Genomic DNA, 22,986 nt, shown 5'->3' on the forward strand with positions numbered 1-22,986 from the left:
CAAGGCTGGAGTTAAAATCGCTGGAAGAAACATTAACCATCTCAGATATGCAGATGATGCCACTTTGATGGCTGAAAGCGAGGAGGAGCTGAGGAACCTTATGACGAAGTTGAAAGAAGAAAGTGCAAAAGCTCGGTTGCAGTTAAACCTCAAAAAAACCCCAAGATTATGGCAATCAGCTTGATTGATAACTGGCAAATAGAGGAAGAAAACATGGAGGCAGTGACAGACTTTGTCTTTCTAGGCACAAAGATTACTGCAGATGCTGACTGCAGCCAGGAAATCAGAAGACGTTTACTTCTTGGGAGGACAACAATGACAAATCTTGATAAAATAGTGAAGAGCAGAGACATCACACTGACAACAAAGGTCCGCATAATTCAAGCAATGGTATTCCCTGTAGTAACCTATGGCTGCGAGAGCTGGACCATAAGGAAGGCTGAGCGAAGGAAGAGAGATGCTTTTGAACTGTGGTGTTGGAAGAAAATTCTGAGAGTGCCTTGGACTGCAAGAAGATCAAACCAGTCCATACTCCAGGAAATAAAGCCAGACTGCTCACTTGAGGGAGGGATATTAAAGGCAAAACTGAAGTACTTTGGCCACATAATGAGAAGACAGGATACCCTGGAGAAGATGCTGTGCTGATGCTAGGGAAAGTGGAAGGGAAAAGGAAGAGGGGCCGACCAAGGGCAAGATGGATAGATGATATTCTGGAGGTGACGGACTCCGGGGGAGCTGGGAGTGGCGATGGCCGAGAGGAAGCTCTGGCGTGGGCTGTTCCATGAAGTCACAAAGAGTTGGAAGCGACTGAATGAATAAACAGCAACAAAACAAACCTTCATGCTGCATTCATAGATTTTTTATAAATTGGAATTTAGGGGATTTCATAAGCATTATAGTACCTTGAAAGTGGTATCAAAACATAGACAAATTTAAGTCACCTTTTAGAAAGCAGATTTGAGATTCTGGAACCTTCTTCATTAGCTGGCCCATGAAGAATTTGCTTCCAAAATCCTCGGAACGAATATAGGCACCATATTTTAATAATCCAGTCTCAAAGGGGGTAAATTCCATCCACTCTACAACAGAACAAGACTGATTATAGGCTCAAATTGAAGATTAGTTTTGTGAAACCTGGGTTTGTGATTGTTCAGCTTTGAGTCTAAAGTAGTAGGGTGTTCTTTTTTAATCAAAGCAAATAAATGTATTTATTCCAATAAATTAGTCAATTTTCAGAGGCAAGCCCTCACAAAATGAAAGAAACAGGCATTTAGGCAGAAGATGTAATTTAGCTGCCCTTAGTTTCTTTTTTGTGTTAAGTGTGTTCCTGCTATAGAACACAGACATGTGGGCTCAAAGAAGGGTTTTAGTTTGTTGCAGAGATTAGACCCAAATTCTCCCTTGCAATCACTTCTGTGGTGGCCAGTTTATTGATCTGGGGTTCTGATTCTGTCAGGGCCCAATCAAAGTAGGCTCTTTTGATTACCAAGATGAAACAAGCCACTTGTGAAAAAGGATGACAGTTTATTGATAAAAAATAGATGCAGAATAAATATGCAAAGAAAGTTCACACCTCTCTTCAGCTGACAAAGCAGTACTCTGACACACTGTGTATTAGGCTCTTACCTCACAATACAAAGGACTCCAATCCAGTGAATGGGTTGTGGCTTTATCCACACCTCGCTGGATCAGAGACCTTCTGTCATAGCCAAAATGGTAGATAAAAACGTATTATTCCTTCCCTAGATCAGTGGGCTGTCAGGATGCAAGGTGGAAGTGTAACTCAGCCCAGAGGCTGTATTCAGACCTCCCTATTTCCTAAAGGTCTTCAATCTAGCAAAGAGGTATTATTCTTACTGATCCCTCACTGCATCAGAGATCTTTCAGCATGGGGTATGTAACAGAGTCTATATTACATGACAGAACATCTCTGGTACTGAAGGAAATACATCTTCTCTAATTCATTTTCTTGATTAACACTGAAATAATTTGGCCTTGCTTCTTTCTCTTACATTTCATCTCATGCTGCAAAAAACCCACACCTGATCATTTTGTTCACATTATCCAATATTGGCCCTATATAACTAGAAGTAGGAAGGAAGGGAGAAAAACAAACAGGCTTGATGAGTTCAGAATCTCACGTGTATGCGAGTGCAAGCACGCATGTGAAAGAAGTGTCCATCTTGGATGGTATGTCAGCTCAAAACAGGAGCTGAGCTCTTTCCATTTTCAAATCAGATGCAATATGGATAACATTACCTTTAAATTCGGGAAGGCTATACTTGTCTCTGGTGTTGAGAACCATGTATATAGGCAGGGGATTCTGGCCATGATTCAAGGCATGTTTCTGTTCTGAGAGAGTGCCGCTGCATCTCTTTAAAAAGAAATGATTTAACAAATGCCAGATTATCAAACTGATAGAGATCTAATCAGTGGCATAGAGGTAAATTTTGCAGTGCAGGAGCTCATCATGACAGTCCCCATAACACCCCCCCCCCCAGGACAGTCCAAAAATTCAGGCAGCTGTGTTGATCCATATCAACAAACCAGTTCCAGCAGTTTTCATCTACACTGGGAACAGGTCATTTATGAAGGTAATGGATCTTAATAGCCCATTCAAGACCAAGCCAGGGCAAAATACTTTGCATTATAACAGGGAACAATATATTGTTGTTGGGAAAATTAATTTCCCCCTGTTACTATGAGAATTGCAGCTAAAACTAAATTTAGAGGGGACAGGGAATTCTAAAGAAAATGGCAGATGACATCAGTGTCCCTGCTAATAAAAAACCCAGAAATTTTCTTACCATTAATTTTTGTTCTCAAAACTCAATGGAGGGCATTCCTTCACTTTGGGATGGCACCTCCCCCTGGACCATGTAGACAGAGTTGATTTGTCACTTCTTCAGGGGGAGGAGCCACCCTGCCCTCCCAGACTGGACTGGTAGAGAAGAGGAGAACCCCTCAACCCCTCAATTAAAGGAAGAAAAAGTGAACCCATGCCAACGGCATATTAAAAATATGAACATGACCAACTTGAAAACAAGTTTAAAAAACCAACCAACCAACCAACCAACAAACAAACAAACAATGGCAAACATTCCAGGCAGCAATGGGAAACAACCCAGGAATCCCTGCCTACCTCCCTGCGTGTGCAGTGGCAGCAGAAGACGTAACTGGTAACCACCCCAAACTCTTCCTCGTTAACAGAATAATATGCTCAGCCCCTAGCAGGGCAGGAAGAATCCCCTTTGTGGAGCTCTGAGAACAAAAATTCACAGTAAGAAAAATTCTGTTTTCTCCAGAGCTCCACAGAGAGCATTCCTTCATTTTGGGATGTAACAAAGCAGTACATCAACAGGGCAGGAAAGGGACCAGCATTCAATGCGCCAGCAGCTTTTGCAACACTTTGCACCCAAAAGCAGCATCTGCCAAAGAACCAGTGTCAATTTTATAATGCTTAACGAACGTATGAACTGATGCTCATGTGGCTGCCTTACCATTTGTCCAGGATGGGAAACTCTCCCTTAAAAATGGTAGACGCTGATGCCTCCCCCTCAGGGAATGAGCAGTGATCCCCCCAGGAAGGTCCTTCCCTAAAGTTTGATAGGCCAGCACAATGCATTCCTTCAACCATCTAGAAATGGAAGACTTTGACACCTTAGCCCCCAATGTCTTGGAGTCAAAGGAAATGAACAAAAACCCAGAAACCCTGTGGACAACAGTCTTATCTAAATAGAACCTCAATGCCCTTCTCAAATCTCATTTATGCCAACTCTGTTCCTTGGGACGTACCAGCTTCGGACAGAATGATGGAAGAGAAATTTCCTGGGCTCTGTCTAGGCTCTGTATTAAGCAAAGATCTAGTTGAAGTTTGACCATTCCTTAGTAGGGATGGCGGAGAATTCCAATTCTTTAGAATCCAGCCCCTCAGAGTCCGTGGCAGAATGGACCACCCACCTCCGCCACCCCGCGAAGTTTCCCCGGAACGGATCCTACCTGCCACCAGCTGGGTCCGGTCCATCCGCTGCCGGTCTGCGGATGCAAATGGCCCCACTCACCGGCATAGCGGACACCATTTACGTCCCTTCTCTTTGCCGTGATAGACTACATAAATCTTTATGTAGCCTATCACGGCAAAGAGAAGGGATGCAAATGGCGTCCGCTACGCCGGACGCCATTTGCATCTGCAGACCAGCAGCGGACAGAAGTCCAGCTGGGGATGGACCCGGCCAGCGGCTCCATGGACTAGCCGTGGAGCAGAGCCAGCCGAGGAGGATTCCGGGGGGAGGGACGGATTGCTTCCCCCCCCCCGCAGACCCCCCAGTGGACTGATGAGTGGGTTTTGTACACCCCTAGTGGAAAGCAGAGTTAACCTTAGGGATGAAGGAAGGCTCAGTACAAAGTACCACCTTATCATCATGAAAAATACGCAATTGTGGATCAGCTGAGAGGGCTCCTAACTCCAAAACTCTCCTTATTGAAGTTATAGCTAGGGATGGCACAGGCGCCCGATTCAATCTGGGAATCTGGGGGACCCACATGCCCGAGCCCCTGCCCCTGCTTGCCCCTTGCCTGCACTCACACTGGTAGCCTTGTCGAGCTTCGCCGTCGCCATTTTCTGAGAAATAAAATGGCGATTGCAAAAATGCACAAATTTGCACACATGCAAAAATGCACATTTTTGTGAATGTGCATATCCGTGTATGTGAAAATGTGCATTTTGCAAATGTGCATATTTGTGTATGTGCGAAAATGCATATTTTAGGGGAAATGCACATTTTCATGCACATACTAATGTGTGCCTTTGCAAAAATGCACATTTCACACAAGAATATTTTTGCAAATGTGCATTTTCACGCATACAAAAACATGCACATTTTTGCAATTGCCTTTTTTTTTTTAAGAAATGGTGACCACAGAGCTTGATGAGGCTGCTGGGGTGAGTGCAGGCTGCTTGCTGAGAGTTGGAGGAGCTCAAGTGCAGTCCGGGGACTGGTGAGTGGGGTCAGTGGCTAGGCAGGAGTCTGGAGAACTCAGATGGGAGTGTGTTCGCACATCCCTAGTTACATCCACCAAAAAGACTGTTTTAAGCGTGAGCAGCCTAAAAGTTCCATGGTCATGGGTTCAAATGGACTACTCATCAGTGCTGTAAGAACCCAGTTCAGGTTCCAGTTAGGAAAGCGATGTACAACTGGGGGGTTAAAATGAGTCACTCCTTTTGAGATGCCGGTGAGATGAAATGGGAGGGCTCCTTGCATATCCCAGCATGCTGCTAAGCACAGCAGCTTGCCTCTTAATTGTACTCATACTTAGACCCTTATCCAGCCCCCCCAGGAAAACCCAACACCTCTTGTACCCCTCCAGGGGCCAGAGACATATCACTCTTCTGACACCAAACCAAAAAAGCCTTCCAAGAGGTACTATAGACCCTATTAGTGGAACTTCATCTGGAAGACAGAAGAGTCTTAAGAACAGATTCCTGATACCCCAGGTTCAACAGCCACTGCCTTTCAGCCTCCAGGCTGTTAGGCAGAAGATGTCTGGATGTGGATACAGCACAGGGCCCTGGAGAAGCAGATCCTGCCTGCTGGGCAGTCACCAGGTATCCTGGATCAACAAGTTTATCAGTTCTGGAAACCATGGACGCCTGGTCCAATATGGAGCCACCAGGATGACTTCCGCTGAAGTTCTTCGAAGTTTGCAAATCAGCTTGGGAAGAAGTACTGTTGGAAGAAAGGCAAACAGTAGCCCTTCTGGCCATGGTTCCATGAGAGCATCTGTGCCTGCTGCTGGGTGACATGCGAACCTTGAGAAGAAGGTGGGAACCTGTGTATTGTATGGTGTGGCGAACAGATCCATTGATGGTTTTCGGAGCCTTCTGGTCAGGATCTGAAAGTTTTGAGGGTTTAGAACCCATTCGGATTCCTTGAGAGATGTCCAACTCAACCAATCTGCTGTAGGATTGGACACTCCTGCTTGATGTTCTGCTGAGATGGACCAAAGGGAGGACTCTGCCCACGTTAGGAACATCCAGGCCAACCTGTTCAACAATGAAGATTTGATCCCTCCCTGTTTGTTGACATAGGTTTTTGCCATGGTATTGTCCATCCTGACCAGGATATGGCTGCCCAACAAGGTTGAATGGAACACGAGAAGTCCCAGGAAAATGGCCTGAAGTTCCAGCCAGTTGATGCTGTGATGTTTCTCCTTGTCGGACCAGATCCCCTGTGTGACTTTGTTCCCCAGGTGGGCCCCCAGGAGACACCTTTCTCTAACCATAGTGGCTCCATCCACCACTTCAGATATAACTTCAGATGTGAAGGTACCTGGACCCCGATGTGAGATAACTGTGCTATCTGGTCCTGGAGTGGGAGAAGGTGGTGTTGAAGTGGTCGTGTATGTAACTTTGCCCAGGACACCAGTGCCTGACAAGACACCAGGTAGGGATGTACGAACTGTGCTCCTTCCATTCCTCTTGACTTCCGCAGTTTGCATCCAGTGGCTCCGTTCCGCTGATCACAAGCCCCCGGAATTCTACTCTTTTTTTCCCACTCCGAGAATTACGTAGATGAATACATACCAACAAACGTAATTCCTGTACCCTACCATCTCCGTGAATCTGCATAACTTCCGTAGGAATTACTGTTTTTCGTAAATGTTTATGTATTTTTCCCTCCCCTGCTGTGCAGTAATTACTTTCAGCAAAAACACTTCCACTTCCGTGTAGGGGCTTCCCAAAAGAAGGTTGTTTTAGGTGTGCCTGAGAGATAAACTATTTGTTTAAAGCAACGCTGTTTTAAAGAAAGAAAAAACCTTTTAAAATGACCATGCCAGTCCTGGAGCCTTGCACGAGGTATTATTATCCATGCTAAGCTTTATATTTCCACATACAGCATTGTTGTTGATGTTGTGAGGCCAAAATGGAGAGGAAAACCAACTCTGTGCATGTCTACTCAGAAGTAAGTCCTACTGGGTTCAATGGGACTTACTCCTACACATGTCAGCACCCCACTTGCCTCCAGCTCAGCTTTGTATTTCCACATCCAGCTCATTATCAAACCTCCTGTTAGGTTATCTCAGAAGACCCTTGGGTGAATGGGTTTTTTTTCCCAGGGAAACAGCTGGATGGGGAGGTGAAGCTCCCCCCCCCCATGCACACATACACACACATAATGGAAGAATGTAGTTCTTCATATTCTCTGGTATGTTTATTCCTAATTTTGTCCATTCCCTGAGCATGTGCAGAGTGTGCTTTTTATTCAGACAAAGAGAAACTTGCTAATCCTTCCGCTCATGCTACATTTGTACTAGTGTAACTGCTTCAGAAAGAACATACAAACAATGTGTTTGAGACCGGTCCAAAGTCAACCAGTGAGCTTCCATAGCCAAGTGGGGACTAGAACCCCCCATCTCCTAAGTCCCAGTCCAACACTCTAACCACTAGACTACATTGGCTGTCTAACCACTACACCACACTGCTTTTATGAAACTCATGAAAAAGAGACAGTATAATGGGAAGTTGTTTCTGCAGCAGTTACACTTGTACAAATGTAGCATGAGTGGAAATATTAGCAAGTTTCTCTTTGTTTGAATTAAAAGTACACTCTGAACATGCTCAAGGAATCGACAAAATGAGGGATAAACATACCAGGGAATATGAAGAACTACATTCTTCCATTATATGTGTGTATGTGTGCGTGGGGGGGGGAGGTTTTCCCCCAATCCAGGTGTTTCCCTGGAAACACCCCCCCCCCCCGGTCACCCAAGGGTCTCCTGAGATAACCTAACAGGAGGTTTGATAATGAGCTGGATGTTGAAATACGAAGCTGAGCTGGGGCCAAGTGGGATGCTGACATGTGTAGGAGTAAGTCCCACTGAACCCAATGGGACTTACTTCTGAGTAGACATGCACAGAGTTGGTTCGCCTCTCCATTTTAGCCTCACAACATCAACAACAACACTGGATGTGGGAATATAAAGCTTTTTTTAAATATAAATTTAAAAAACTTAGATTTATTATCATAATATTACTTTACTATCCTTCCGATTTAGGAATTATATTGCTTATTTATTTATGTAAATTTCATGACTCTTTGCGAATGACAACAAAAAAGCCTCATGACTGCTGGCTGTGCAGGACCTCGTGGTGCTGCTTCGCAGAGGATTCTGTGGCACGGACTGAAGGGAATTCAATCCCATTTCAGTCCGTGGCAGAGTTCTCTGACATCCCTAACCAGCAGACCCGGGAGCTTGGCTAAGTCCATGAGGTTTGTCCACTTTGCTGCCATCATGGTTGACAAGCAATTCTGGATCTTGACACATCTCTCCTCTGATAAGAACATCCTGAACTTCCTTGTTTCTGGCAGGACCCCTAAATGAGTCAGTCACTGGGTGGGAATCAGATGTCTTTTCTCCATATTGACCACAAAGCCGTGTTGATGCACGCATGACACCATGGTCTGTATGTCCATCATGCATTTGTGTCTCGAAGGAGACTAGATTAATGGGATGTAGAGGGGGAGGGGGATCTGCAGTTGCATTTTTGGCTGTGGGAAGACCTCTGCCTAGATCTATGGTGCTTCTTCTTCTTCCCTTTCTTTTTGCGGGGAGACAGAGAAGCCAAGGCAGATCCCTCCCTGGGGGTATCCCTCCCCTTGGCTGGCAGGGCCTTTAAAACCTGCAGGGAAACAAGGTTCTGAACCCAGGCTGCAAACTGAGCCATGGCCCACTCCCCCGCAAGGCCTGGCATTGGGAGTGGGCCTGCAACACTGACCTTTGAGTGCTTTTCCCCTCTGGGTGCCAAAGTTGCACCCCAATCGTTAGGCCCGTCTCTGCCTCTCAGCCTCTGGCTGAGGCTTCTGAGTAGGGTTGGCGGAGAATTTCTCCATGAATCTTCGGGAGGCCGAGCGCAGAGGCATTTGGCCCCCCGAAAGTGTTGGGGAAATTCTCCGCCGGCCCCCCACCACCCCCGGGATGGGACTTACCTTCGGCAAATGTCCCTCTTGGCAGCGGGTCCCGGCAGCGGTTTGGCAGCGTTTTGTCGGGGGCGGGGGCGGCGGCCGGTCTCCCGACCGGCTGCCGCCGCCGCCATTGCAAAAAAAAAAAGAAAGTAAAAAAAACCAAAACACACCCGTGATAGGCTACGTAACGATTTACGTAGCCTATCATGGCTAGATTTCCAAAGTCAGCCGTGATAGGCTACGTAAATCGTCACGTAGCCTATCACGGGTGACTTTGAAAAAAAAAAAAAGCACGTAAGCAAATGGCGGTGCCCATGGGGTGCCGCCATTTGCATTCCTTATTTTGGCACGTCTAGTCTACGTAAAGATTTACGTAGACTACGGCGAAAATAAGGGAATGCTATTTGCGTTGCCCTTATTTTCACCGTAGTCTACGTAAATCTTTACGTAGACTAGACGTGCCAAAATAAGGAACGCAAATGGCGGTCCCCATGGGAGCCGCCATTTGTGTATGTGCTTTTTTTTTCCAAAGTCAACCGTGATAGGCTACGTGACGATTTACATAGCCTATCATGGCTGACTTTGGAAATCTAGCCGTAATAGGCTACGTAAATCGTTACGTAGCCTATCACGGGTGTGTGTGTGTGTGTTTTACTTTTTTTTCGCGGCCGGGTAGACGGGGCGCTCCTACCCAGCCTGAATTTCGCCCGCGAGGGATGGGGCGCCTCCCCCCCGGCCTGAATTTTGGCCGGGCGAGGCGGGGTGCCTCCTCGCCTGAACTTCGGGGGGAGAAGCGAAGCGCCTCCCCCCCACCACGAAGCAAGCTGTGGGACAAGGTAAGTCCCTTTCGTCCATCCCTACTTCCCTACTTCTGCCGCCCCCGCCCCTGACGAAGACCTGCTCAACCACCACTGGGACCTGCCGTCGGGAGAGACATTCGTGAAAGGTAAGTCCCATCCCGGGGGTGGCGGGGGGGAGACCATTTCTCCACCAATTTCGGGGGGCCGAATGCGCTGGCATTCGGCCTCCCCAAGATTCGTGGAGAAATTCTCTGACATCCCTACACTGAATGCACGAAGGTCAGGAGTGGAGGGGGTGGGGTGGCACATGTGGAAACATTGGGGGCAAGGCTGATGATGCATGCTCCTCTGGCCCCCTACACACTTTTTGCCCCCACACGTCCAAGGTAAATACCTGAATAGGACTATGGTCTTGCTTACATTGTTTCCCCACATTTTGTACAGACAGCATTTCAGTTTCAGATTCTGTAATTCAGTTTCATTTTCTATAAAGCAGAAATATGTATTACCCCATTGTCTAATGCTTTGTCAATGAGAAGTCCCCAAAGATCAGTAATGCACGTTTTGTAGCCTTCTTTTTGCCGCTGCTTCAGAGCATTGCTGTATTCCTTTAAGTTTTCTAAGGAAAAGAGATTCAGCTTGCATTTGGTTATATTCTTGCGAGCCTCTGCAATTGCCCCTGAAAGGTCCTGCTGTGACCAATCAGCATGTTTGTACAGATTTGATAGGGCCCTAGGGAAAGAAATGGTTAAAAATAATTGCTGCAAGAGCAAGACACATTGATAACCATCAGTGATGTGTAAACATCAACAATTTAGTTCATGAAGAATCAGATAATTATGCAAAATTTGGTTGATTTGATTCTTTGGAAGGAATCTGATTCATACATGGAATTTTTCAGCCCAAATAATGTCAAAAACCCTAAGGAAAGTACTCAGCAGTCTTGAAAATAAGAACATTTTACCACAACAAAAACAAACAAACAAACAAGAAAACTCTCCAACAAAAGCAGAAGCTATTTTATTGCCAGCAAAAGATTTTAACATTTTTCAAATATGTAATTTGATGTGCAGTTATACACTTGCTATGCCTTGGAGCTGTTTGCCAGCTTGTCAATAAATATTTTATCTATATATGAAAACACTTATAAGAAGAGTGGCAAAAGGATAATGTTTAAAACAAAGTTTCAAAGGACTGAGAATTGAAGACTGTCAGCTTGTTTTTGTGCCCAGCGATATTAGACTTTATGGTAGGGCTGTGCATGGACCCCCCAATCTGCATCAGAGGCCACTTTGTGGCTTCAGAGATGGGCCCAATTTGCTTTGGGCCAACTCAGGACCCCCTGTCCCACTTTGGCATACAGAGCTGAAGCGGGATTCAGATATCCAAATCCCACTCCCCCTGCCCCGACGCACCGCCCAGCCCCTGGCTTCTTACCTGGGCCTTTACACAGCCAGCCATCATTTTCTGGGGTGGGGAGAGCCACTGCCACCACCACTGCCAAGAGAGCTGCTGCCAGGGCAGCCGCTGCCACCACCAGAGAAGCTGCTGCTGCCACCACCAGCTCCTGGGCCCTCCAGCCATGTGCCAGCAGCTGTCTTGTTGCACCAGCAAAGGGGGGCAGCCATTTTGAAAATGGTGACTCCCTATATTTCCAGAAATAGATCCTGCAGTATTTATTTCCAGAAATACCGGGAATCACCATTTTAAAAAAAGCTTACTCCCTCTGGAACAACAAGACGGTTGCTGGCACATGTCCAGAGGACCCAGGTAAGGAGCTGGGGGCTGCGAGGCGGCAGTGCAGCTGGGCTTCCAAATTACACTGAAGTGCACTGAAGCACTTCAGAGTGGTCTGACCTACATTGTGCCACTTCTTGCTCCTTCCGCCTCACCTCAGAGGTGGCTTGAAGCAGCCCGAAGCGCCCTCCTTTGACTCAGAGCTCAGGCTTCAGGCCGAAGTGGTGGCCAGTCCTACTTTATGGACAGTATCCAATGGGGCTGTTGTGCAAGTGGCCCCTCCCGCTGATTTCATTGCACAATCGGGACCCACTGCTTGTGGAATGGAGACTTAACACTTCCTAGAGGAAGCCCAGAAACAAGCAGAAACACTAGTTTGTAGACCAGGACAGGTCACCACAGTTCCCTTATGTGAGCTGACCTGCCCTGTTCCAGTGTTTCCGCTTGTTTCAAGTTGCTCCTGGAACCATTACACCAGTGGTAGGTCTTGCTTGCGCAGCGGAATTGGCAGGGCCACAACAGAATCACTGGGGTCACAGTGCTCTGCTGGATACTGCTCATGCTACCTATCAGTAAGTGTATAACAACAACAACAACAACAAAACCCATGGTAAATATTCAGTATGAAGAGAAGATAGAAATGCCAAAAGGAAACCTTTGTTACCAGGTGGAGCCAGAGGATCCGGTAATATATGAAATACAATCCAGGAGATCTAATTTTTGAAGACCAAACAAGTTGCCATGTAAAGCTGTGAATGCCCTGGCGCCACCACCTGTTGTCATGACAGCCACCACTGGCACCTGTTCAACATAAAACGCAACAAAATTAAATGCCTGGGTACATTTTTAAAAATCACTCCTAAAAAGGAATAGATGAAGATGGCCAATTGACAGATCATAAAATAAAATATCTCCCTTTATAAACAGGAGGGTGAAGTTGTAGACGGCATTCACTGATAGCATTAAAGACAGATTTTTCTAATTCACACGGATGCACACAAGTTGGCATTTTGAAACCATGGGCTGGTTTTAGGGATGTACAGAAGTCACTTACCTTTTCGACGAGGTGATTTGCGATGTGGGGGAGGGGCTCTGCATCTCCCCCCAAAATCCTGATCTGGCCGGCTCCGCTCCGCGGAGATTCTGCAGAGCTGCCGGCCGGGGCTGCCTGCGGCTGGACATCCGGCCACTGGGCAGCCTTCCGGGGGGGGGGGGAATGTGTACGCAAATGGTGGCGGCTACGGCGGCTGTCATTTGCGTTCCCTTTTTTTCGCTGTTTTAGCCTACGTAAATATTTACATAAGCTATTACGGCGAAGAAAAGGGGAACGCAAATGGCGCCCACTACGCTCTTTGCGTTCCCCTTTTTTCGCCGTAATAGCTTCCGTAAATATTTACATAGGCTAAAACAGCAAAAAAAAGGGAACACAAATGGCGGCTGCCGTAGCCGCCGCCATTTGCACACGCGGGTTTTTTTGTTTTTTGTTTTGTTTTGCTTGCCGTGATAGGCTACATAAGTATTTACATAGCCTATCACGGCAAAGGCAGCTATGCAAGTGGCATGGTGGCCGCCATCTGAGTCCGCAGCAGCCAGCCGAGAGACCAGCTGTCGCTGCCGCCGCTGGAGCCACCGCCGCTGCCAGAGCATCTGCCCCAGGTAAGCTTTCGTCCCAGGGGGGATTCCATGGGGGAGCGGGGGTGGGAGGCCATTCCGCCACGGGTTTCAGGGGGCCGAATGCCAGTGCATTCGGCCTCACTGAAATCCGTGGCAGAATTCTCTGCCATCCCTAGCTGCTTTGGATGAACACCACAGCCCACCGAGGCTTATTTGTGGCGCATGCTGGCGGCAAGGGTGAATATTCAAACTGCAATGGGTGGTTGCCATGGCTTATTGTGACACACAAATAGGGACGTCAGAGAATTTTGCCACGAATCTTGGGGAGGCTGAATGCCAGCGCATTCGGCCCCCCGAAATCAGTGGCGAAATGGTCTGCCCCCCCGACCCCCCCGGGACGGGACTTACCTTCGGCGAATCTTCCTGGTGGCGGCGGCTCCAGTGGCGGTGCGGCAGCGGTGCAGCGGTGGTGGCCGGTCTTCTGACCGGCTGCCGCCGCCGCCATTTCCTGTAAAACAAAAACAAAAAAACGTGATAGGCTACGTAAAGATTTACGTAGCCTATCATGGCTAGATTTTAAAAAACACCGTGATAGGCTACGTAAATGTTTACGTAGCCTATCAAGGCTGCTTTAAAGGGAAAAAAAAGTGCGTGTACACAAATGGCAGTGCCCATGGGCACCGCCATTTGCGTTCCTTATTTTGGCACGTCTTAGTCTACGTAAACATTTACACTATTTGTGTATTTAAATATTTGTGTATTATTAAATATTTACGTATTTAATACGTCTACGCTATTTGTGTTCCCCTTATTTTCGCTGTCTTAGTCTACGTAAATGTTTACGTAGACTAAGACGGCGAAAATAAAGAACACAAATGGCGGCGCCCATTGGCGCCGCCATTTGTGTATGTGCGTTTTTTTTTTCTTTTAAAGCAACCGTGATAGGCTACATAAACATTTACGTAGCCTATCACGGCTGACTGCAGGGTAGAGATGGGGGAGAATTTCTCCCCGAAACTTCGGGGGGCCGAGTGCCAACGCTTTCGGTACTCCGAAGGTTGTTTGGGGAGAAATTCTCCGCCATCCCCCGGGATGGGACTTACCTTTCACGAATGTCACTCCCTGCGGCGGGTCCCTGCGGCGGTTCAGCAGGTCTTCATCAGGGGCGGGGGCAGCAGCCGGTCTTTCGACCGGCTGCCGCCACCGCCATTACAAGAAAAGTAAATTAAAAAAACGCCCCTGTGATAGGCTACGTAATGATTAACGTAGCCTATCACGGCTAGATTTGCAAAGTCAGCCATGATAGGCTACGTTACTCGTCAGGTAGCCTATCACGGGTGACTTTGAAAGGAAAAATAAAGCACGTACGCTAATGGCGGCCCCCATAGGGAGCCGCCATTCGCGTTCCTTATTTGGTCCCTGTAGTCTATGTAAAGATTTACGTAGACTACAGGGACCAAATAAGGAACACGAATGGCGGCTCCCTATGGGGGCCGCCATTAGCGTACGCGCTTTTTTTTTTTAAAGTCACCCGTGATAGGCTACGTGACGATTAACGTAGCCTATCACGGCTGACTTTGCAGATCTAGCCGTGATAGGCTACGTAAATCATTACGTAGCCTATCACGGGGCTTTTTTTTTTTTTTTTACTTTTCTTTTGAAGTTCGTGGCCGGGGAGACGGGGCGCTTCTCCCCGGCCTGAATTTCGGCCGGGCGAGGCGGGAAGCCTCCCCCCCTGGCCTGAACTTCGGGGGGAGAAGCGAAGCGCCTCCCCCCCACCGTGAAGCAAGCTGCGAGACCAGGTAATTGAGTTTTGTACATCCCTACTGCAGGGACGCAAATTGCGGCGGCTACAGCCGCCGCTGCCATTTGTGGAGCCGGCTGGCCAGGATTCGGGGGGGGAGGGACGGAGCGCCTCCCCTCCAGCCAGAATTTCAGGGGGGAGGGACGGAGCGCCCCCCTGGCCAGAATTTCGGGGGGGAGGGACGGAGCGCCTCCCTCCCCGGCCAGAATTTCAGGGGGAGGGACGAAGCGCCTCCCCCCCACTGCGAATGTCACCCATCGAAAAGGTAAGTGACTTTCGTACATCCCTACATGCAAACCTGGCACAAGGTGGGTTGTTGCCATGATTAACAAACCACCAACAACGCCCAAACAGCGGGGAGGATTCTGGGGGGAGGGACGAATCGCCTCCCCCCCGCCCCGCTGACAACCTGGACCAGAACCGTAAGTGGATTTCGTACACCCCTAGACTTTTGTGATCTAATGTTCAAGCTGCAACTTCCAAGTTGTCTTAGGGCAGCCCCACATAAAGTGCTTTGCAGTAGTCTAATTGGGAAGTTGCCAGCGCATGTACTATTGTGTAGAAATGTACGAAAGTCACTTACCTTGAAAGAAATTTGATTCGCGGTGGGGGGGAGGCACTCCGTCCCTCCCCCCCCAAATTCTGGCCGGGGGGGAGGCGCTCCGTCCCTCCACCCCCGAATCCTGGCCGGCCGGGCCACAAATGGCGGCGGCTGTAGCCGCTGCTGTTTGCGTCCCTACAGTCAGCAATGATAGGCTACGTAAATCTTTACGTAGCCTATCACGGCTGAGTAAAAAAGAAAAAAAACCGTGTGTACGGTTTGCATTCCTTATTTGCATAAGGAAATGATGCAAAAAAGAAAAAAAACAGTGCGTACGCAAATGGCGGCGCCCATGGGCGCCGCCATTTGCATTCCTTATTTTGGCACATCTAGTCTACGTAAACATTTATGTAGACTACGGTGAAAATAAGGGGAACGCAAATAGCGTAGACGTTACGCTATTTGCGTTCCCCTTATTTTCACCGTAGTCTACGTAAATGTTTCCATAGACTAGACGTGCCAAAATAAAGAACGCAAATGGCGGCGCCCATGGGCGCCGCCATTTGCGTACGTGCTGTTTTTTTTTCTTTTTTACTCAGCCGTGATAGGCTACGTAAACTTTTACGTAGCCTATCACGGTATTTTTTTTAAATCTAGCCATGATAGGCTACGCAAGTCTTTATGTAGCCTACCACTTTTTTTGGTTTGTTTTTTTTTTTACTGGAAATGGTGGCAGCCGGTCGGAAGACCGGCCGCCGTAGCCACCGCCGCCGAACCGCCACCAAACCGACGGCGGAGCCGCCGCTGCCACGAGCAGGATTCGCCCAAGGTAAGTCCCGTCCTGGGGGGGGCAGGGGAGCAGACCGTTTCGCCACCAATTTCGGGGGGCCGAATGTGCTGGCATTCGGCTTCCCCGAGATTCGTGGTGAAATTCTCTGACATCCCTACTATTGTGGCTAGCTTATCCCTGTCCAGGAAAGGCCGCAGCTGGTGGATCAGCCGAAGCTGGCCCCAATTATTGCCGGACACGGAGTCCACCTGGGACTCAAGTGACAGGAATGGATCTAGGAGTACTTCCAAGCTACACACCTGCTCCTTCAGGGTGAGTGCAACCCCATTCAGGACAGGTCGCTTCCCAATTCCCACACTCAGGAACCACCAATCCACAGAGCTTACATCTTGTTAGGATTTAGCTTCAGTTTACTGGCCCTTATCCAGCCCATTATAGCTTCCAGGCACCGGTACAGTGCCTTCACCACCTCAGTCGACTCCAATGACAAGGAGAAATAGAGCTGAGCATCATGAGCATACTGGTGACACCCCACCCCAAAGCTCCTAATGACCACACACAACGGCTTCATATAGATGTTGAACAGCATGGGGGATAGAATAGAACCCTGTGGCACCCCACAACTTAATAGCCATGGGATAGAACAGGAATCCCCCAATACCACTCTCTGGAATCGGCCCTGCAGGTAGGTGTAGAACCACTGTAGCACAGTGTCTCCAACTCCCATCCTGCAGAGTGGATCCAGTAAGACACCATGATCAATGGTGTCAAAAGCCTCTGAGAGATCCAGGAAGATCAACAGGGTAGCACTCCCCTGTCTTCACCCAGAGTAGGTCGTCAGTCAGAGCAGCCAAGGCCATTTCAGTTCCATACCCTGGCCTGAAACCAGACTGAAATGGGTCCAGATAACCAGTTTCCTCCGAGAACGTCTGAAGCCACCACACGCTCAAGCACCTTGCCCCAAAAGGGGATATTAGCAATGGGGTGATAGTTCTCACACACCTCTGGGTCCAGGGAGGGCCTCTTCTGGAGAGGGCACACAGCCTCTTCAAGGCAGCAGGAACCACCCCCTATCAGAGCGAAGCATTTACCATCCCCTGGACCCACCCAGCCAATCCACCCCTGCTAGATTGGAAAAGCCAAGATGGGCAAGGGTCAAGCTACTATGTGGAGGGATGGACTGATTCAAGTGTCTTGTCCACATCATCACGCTGCAACAACTGAAACTGATCCTAAGAAACACAACCAGATGGAACACTGGACACCTCCCCAGACTCTGCGATAACTGTGGCATCTAGTTCTGAGTGAATACAAACAACTTTCTCCTCGAAGTGCCTAGCAAATTTATTACAGCAGATGACTGAGGGTTCCAATCCCAATTTCTCTGAGCCCAAGCCAGATCCTAACAGTCTCTTCATCACTTGGAACAGTTCTGCTGGGCGATATTTTGAGGATGAGATAATAGAGGTATAATAAGATTTTATTGCCATCCTCACTGCTGCATAATAGACCTGTCCCACCTGCACTCTAGCCATAGTCTGGCGTGTTTCATTGCCCGTAGATCTTCTGTAAACCAAGGTGAATTATGAGCTCCACACCACCGGAGTGGGCACTTGGGAGCGATTGTATTGATGGCCTTTCTCATCTCACCATTCCATAGTGAGACCAAGGCTTCGACCCAATTGCCAGCCCTATCAGCCAGAAAATCCCCCACAGCATTCAGGAATCCATCAGATTCCATAAATCTCCAAGGGCAGACCATCTTAAACAGTCACCCACCCCTGCAGGAAGGAACTGCTACCGCAAAACCAAACATTACATTGGAATGGGAACTTTGCACCCCAACACAAGGTTTTCAAGAACATAAGAAGAGCCCTGCTGGATCAGACCAAAGGTCCATCTAGTCAAGCACTCTGTTCATACAGTGGCCAACCAGCTGTTGATGGTGTAGGAGCCATATCGGGGGTCAGACTAAGTAGCCTCACGTTACTGCCAAGTTATTGTTTAGCAAAACAAAAATGTGGAAATCTCCTGACTTGTCAGCAAGGCTAAGGTTAAGGCAAATTGCATATCATGTTCCTGTTCTTTGCTTATTGTATATTATGTTCTCTCCTGTTCTCTGCTTATCATGGTTACCCTATAACCCATTTCTTGTATTATAAACAATGGTGCTAGGAGAAGAAATGTTGAGGACTGCAACCCCACACGGGAGGGAGAGGAGGAGCCGTTTCCTATGTGTCACAATATCTATAAAAACAATGTGCTGATGTAAATCGGGGCTTCTGGCTCTTTGGAAATGATTCCAGCCTTAAGCCCGTGCATTAAATAAAGAAACTCTTTTTCCTTCACTCCGTGGTCTCTCTGACTCTGAGTTCTGCAACATAAATGGTGCCGTGACTCGGATGTGGCAGGCTCTGAGACAGAGAGGTGGCAGTTGCTTGCTCTTTATCGCCGCACCGGGAGGGAGAGCTCAGCGCATGCCTCCCTTTCTTGGCGCCACCGACCTTTTTGTTGGGTAAACGGGAGAAGGCCTGCGCCGGGATCGCCCAAACGGCAGCGAGCAGCAAGAGAACCTTGGGAAGCGGTGGAAGTAACTTGAGCCCTGCCCATACTGCAGCTGCAATTGAGTTGAAACCCACATTGGAAGCCTTCAGGAGAAAGGCAAGTATATGGAGTAAAAGTGGGCCCCGCCTTTAGGGAGAAAGGCCACTGGGCAGAAAAAAAGAGGGCCCCACCTTATGAAGAAGGTCAGTGTTGGTATACGTATACAAAAAGAACCTACTCCTTGCGGGTAGAAGGGGGGCCTGATCACGCCCCCGAGCGGGCGCCAGTACTCAGCACGGCCAGTACTCAGCAGGAAGCTGGGGAAGCCGCTTTCCGCTCTAGTGAAAAGTGGGAAAAGTGGGTGGCAGGGACATATGAATGAAGTGGTGAAAATTGATAATTGTGTGAGTGGCTACTGCGGTTTCTGTCGCATATCGTTGTCCGTTGGGGTGCCCAGGCCAGTAGCAAAGTGCGTGGTGTGTAAAATCCTCTTGTGTCGGCCAGTGAGACCCCTTACTCACTGACCAATCCCCTTCCCTCTTTGTGTCCGTCTTCATCTTAAGAGGGAGGCTATGGGAGGTGGGGGAAGCAAGACTTGCACCCCCTTGAAATGTATGTCAAAAAATAAGGAAAAAGGTTTTTTTTAAAAAAAGATTCAGAATAGAGAGAGGAAACAGCAAAAAGCTCAAGGTCGAGCTGAGACAAAAAAGAACAAGATCTAAGGCTGTTAATTAGAGAAATGTTGCAAGACAGCCTGGCTTTTAACGAAGCGTGGGAGCGTGGGAGTGTGAGGCTGAAGAAGTAGCTGTTAGCCTAGCACGCCGAGAGGGGGCAGAAAAATTGCCCACAACATTCTGAGTTGTGCAACGTCATCACCTCGCCTAATTGAGATGAAATCCCTAAGAAATAGAAACTGAAAATGAAGACCCAGAAGATGAAGGAGCAAAATGGAGAATAAAAGTGAAGAATCAGCCCCCAGGGCACAGGCTAGACCCCTCTTCAAGTGAAAAGTGTGCCATAAGACTGTCCCAAGGCAGAATGAAGCAGAAAGACCATGATGAAGATCTCTGTCAAGGTAGCTGTGTTTAGCTTTGAACTGTCCTAGAATTTCATAGAGCCTGTAGACCATCAGCTATATGATTTCTGAAAAGCGTAACCGTTAAGCTTTTGCCGTGGGATTCCCTGCAATGAAGAAATCTCACTAATTTGAGTGTCCAGTGTTACACTGCCTAAGTGTGTGTGCTGAAGAGACCGAGAAACCAGACAGCATGTTCCTGGCCAAGCCAAAATCACGCTACTACCATGCTCCTGGAAGCTGCAATAAACTGTGTAAGCTGAGAGACCCAACCTGATTGAGAAGAAAAGAAGATATTGGAGCAACTGTCTTAAAAAACAGTGAAATCTGTGTAGCTGGCTGGCTGACGCTGTCAGTGATGTTACAACTTTAAATTAAGACTGTTTTCCTGTTTGAGACCCCAGCAAAGAAAGCTGACCTGAGTTATTTGTTGCCCATGCCAAAGCAAAGATTTGGCTGCCCTGTACCTCATCCTGTCCTGTTTTAAGCTTGGGATTTACAAATACAAACAAACTGGGAAGCTTGCCTTTGAAGTCCTGCAAATCACCCCACCACCTCCCCGAAGAAGATTAATGGCTGCCTGAAAATGCAAGTATAAAGCGATGCCCATCACCCCCCAGCGTCCTGAGTTTCGGCACTTAGCTTTCGTGTACCAGGTTAAAAGAGAGAAAAAAAAAGAGTAAGTTTTTAAAATGTCTGTGAGAACCTGACAGAAATAGAATAAAATTTACAGAAGAATTGCCCAGGTTGAAGCGTCACGGCTAGAGAGCTGAGCTGTGCCGCTCTGTTTAGACAGAGGCCTTGCTAAAAAGTTAAAGGCCCTTGTCTGTCAGAAGGGGTGTAGGGCCACATTTCCCCTTTTTAAACTAATGCAGAAGTGGGGAGCCTTTGCTGGAAACATCTCATCTTCATTGCCCAGAGCCTTCTCTGTTTGCCTCCATCATCATCTGGGCTTTTTAGAGACACTCTGCACATGGACTAAAATTTTAAATTGTCAAAGACTTGCCATGGACAGTGCTGTGAAGCTTTTCATAAACTTGAACTCTCATTGCTGTAGACTGTGTGTCTGTGTTTGTAGTCAGCTCGGTGTACAACAGGCTGAGTTTGATCTATGACTTTTAGATTTCCTTCTGCCAGAACTCATGCAGCATAGAGTTGCCGATGCAAAAATGGTGACCTAGAACTCTTTGCGTGTGTGGGTATGCCCATCCCTTGATTTTGATAGGCCCTGAGCTTTCAGCCAGAAGAGCAGTATGATTGCTGGATCTGCTCCATCATGCCTTACCATGCAAAAAGTGTTTTCCATTCATTGTGTTAAATTGCAGGAAAAAGTTTGTTGTGTATATTTTATGATTTCTTAGATATCATAAAATATATGTGATATTTGCAGATTAGTGTTAGTTGCAACTCCAAATGATACTGAGTGTGGTTCCCAATGAATGACAAGGAGAAAAGACAAAGTCAAGTAGAGAAAGGCAGAGGCAAGTAGAAAAGACAGAAATAGAGAAAGTGGCAGACAGATAGAGAAGGGAGAAAAAGAAGAAGAAAGAGAAGGCAAGAGGCAAAGAGAAAGAACATTTGTAGAGAAGAAGCGTGGCCATAGTTGCCCCCAGGGTGAATTAGAAGCAGCTAATTATGCCTGGAGCTTATTACCTGGGGTAAAGTAGCCACAATAATGTAATAGTTCTTTAAGATGAAGAAAATGTAACTAGAAGGAGAAGAAGAGCCTATCCCAAATGTGTGTCATTGGGACTAGTGTAAGGCAGAAAGGTTTAAGTAAGTGAGTTTAACTTGAAAAAAAGACAAATAAAGAGACAAGGCTGGTGCATAGAGAAGAAAGTTTTATGTAAAAAGTTTAAAATATGATCTGCAATACGGGCAGATCAGCAAGAAAAAGAAAGCAAAAGAAAGAGAGAGAGATTTCTGTTCCCATACTAATAAATGAAAGTGTTATCAAGCACTTTGTTTGGGAAGCGAAGTCTGTTTACAGAAAGCTGTGCCTGAGAACCAAACACTTCTAGCCTATGCTGAAAATGCTTGCTAGTGTTGTGCTGCCTCATGGGTAACATGTATGGTATAAAACCCATTTAGCCCAATAGCTCGTGGTTCAGAGAAGCTGTCTGATCCAACCATTAGGTATGCCTGTGTGCTGTAAGTTACCCAATAAAGTCTCCTTGTAAGTAAACCCCCCCTGCTGGAATCCCAAAACACAAGCGGGGCTAGAGCGCCTCACCCAGTATCAAACCCTGCTGTTAGAACCCATGAAGGCAGGTATGAAGAAGTCAGTTAATATGACCAAAGTGTCTAAAGTGCTGCAAGGTGCCACCAAGGCCCCAGAGCATACTTGGAGTGTCTTTTAGATGCCTATCGCCAGTATACCCCCCTCGACCCAGAGGCCCAAGAAGACATGGACGAAAAAATAGAAGAAGACCCAGCAGAGGCAGAAGATTCTTAAGAAAGAACCAGTGTGCCCAGTGTAGACAAGATAGACATTGGTGGCATAAATGCCCAAATAAAATGAATCAAATACACAAAGGAGAAAACCAAAAGAGCCAGAACGGGCGAGAGAGAAGACAGCTTGAGAGGGGCCGTGACATTGACTTCATGATTGACACTGGAGCGGCATCAAGAGCAAGCAAACGTTAGCCCTAAACAAGAAGTCCAAACACTGAGCAAAGTTCTTCAAGCCCAGCGTCGCTTTGTTTTAGAAAATAAGCCCCCAGTTCCCATCACAGAAGTTCATCCTTTCCAACCAAGTGATGAAGTATGAGTTAAAGAGGGAAAAAATAACCCTTTAACTCCCAAGTAGAGAAGACCAAAAACTGTCATACTTTCCACCCCCGCAGCTATAAAAGTAGCTGGAGTTAAACCCTGGATACATTGGACACGAGTCAAGAAAGCAAGAGGAGGGGAGTAGACTGTAAAAAGAAATCCTTTGAAAGGATTTCTTTCCTTTTCAAAAATCCTTTAAAAATCATTCTGAAAAAGCAGTAAGAAGACTCAGGCTAGACCTTACTGTGGGCACACCGGGAGACTGTCCCCCTGCGTACGGTCAGACCTGCAACTGGAGAACTGAAGAAGGGGACTAGAGCCTACTGCAGCTTGCCAGGTGAATAGC

At 47.4% G+C, this 22,986-nt stretch overlaps 1 protein-coding gene across 1 annotated transcript in view; it reads right to left on the minus strand.

The window, feature by feature from the left end:
- LOC146357387 (cytosolic phospholipase A2 epsilon-like) overlaps nucleotides 1-22,986 on the minus strand; it is a 123,612-nt gene that overhangs the window by 22,112 nt on the left and 78,514 nt on the right. Inside the window, exons 12-15 of the mRNA XM_084846386.1 lie at nucleotides 12,165-12,301; nucleotides 10,273-10,495; nucleotides 2,260-2,374; nucleotides 942-1,079 (exon numbers count right to left, since the gene is read on the minus strand). Of these exons, the coding sequence (XP_084702512.1) occupies nucleotides 942-1,079; nucleotides 2,260-2,374; nucleotides 10,273-10,495; nucleotides 12,165-12,301 (613 nt within the window). The remainder of the gene's footprint in view (nucleotides 1-941; nucleotides 1,080-2,259; nucleotides 2,375-10,272; nucleotides 10,496-12,164; nucleotides 12,302-22,986) is intronic.

The sequence above is a fragment of the Heloderma suspectum genome, chromosome 1 (genome assembly GCF_057233095.1).
Source record: "Heloderma suspectum isolate Gila_16-S chromosome 1, 16-S_ref, whole genome shotgun sequence".
Taxonomy (NCBI): Eukaryota; Metazoa; Chordata; class Lepidosauria; order Squamata; family Helodermatidae; genus Heloderma; species Heloderma suspectum.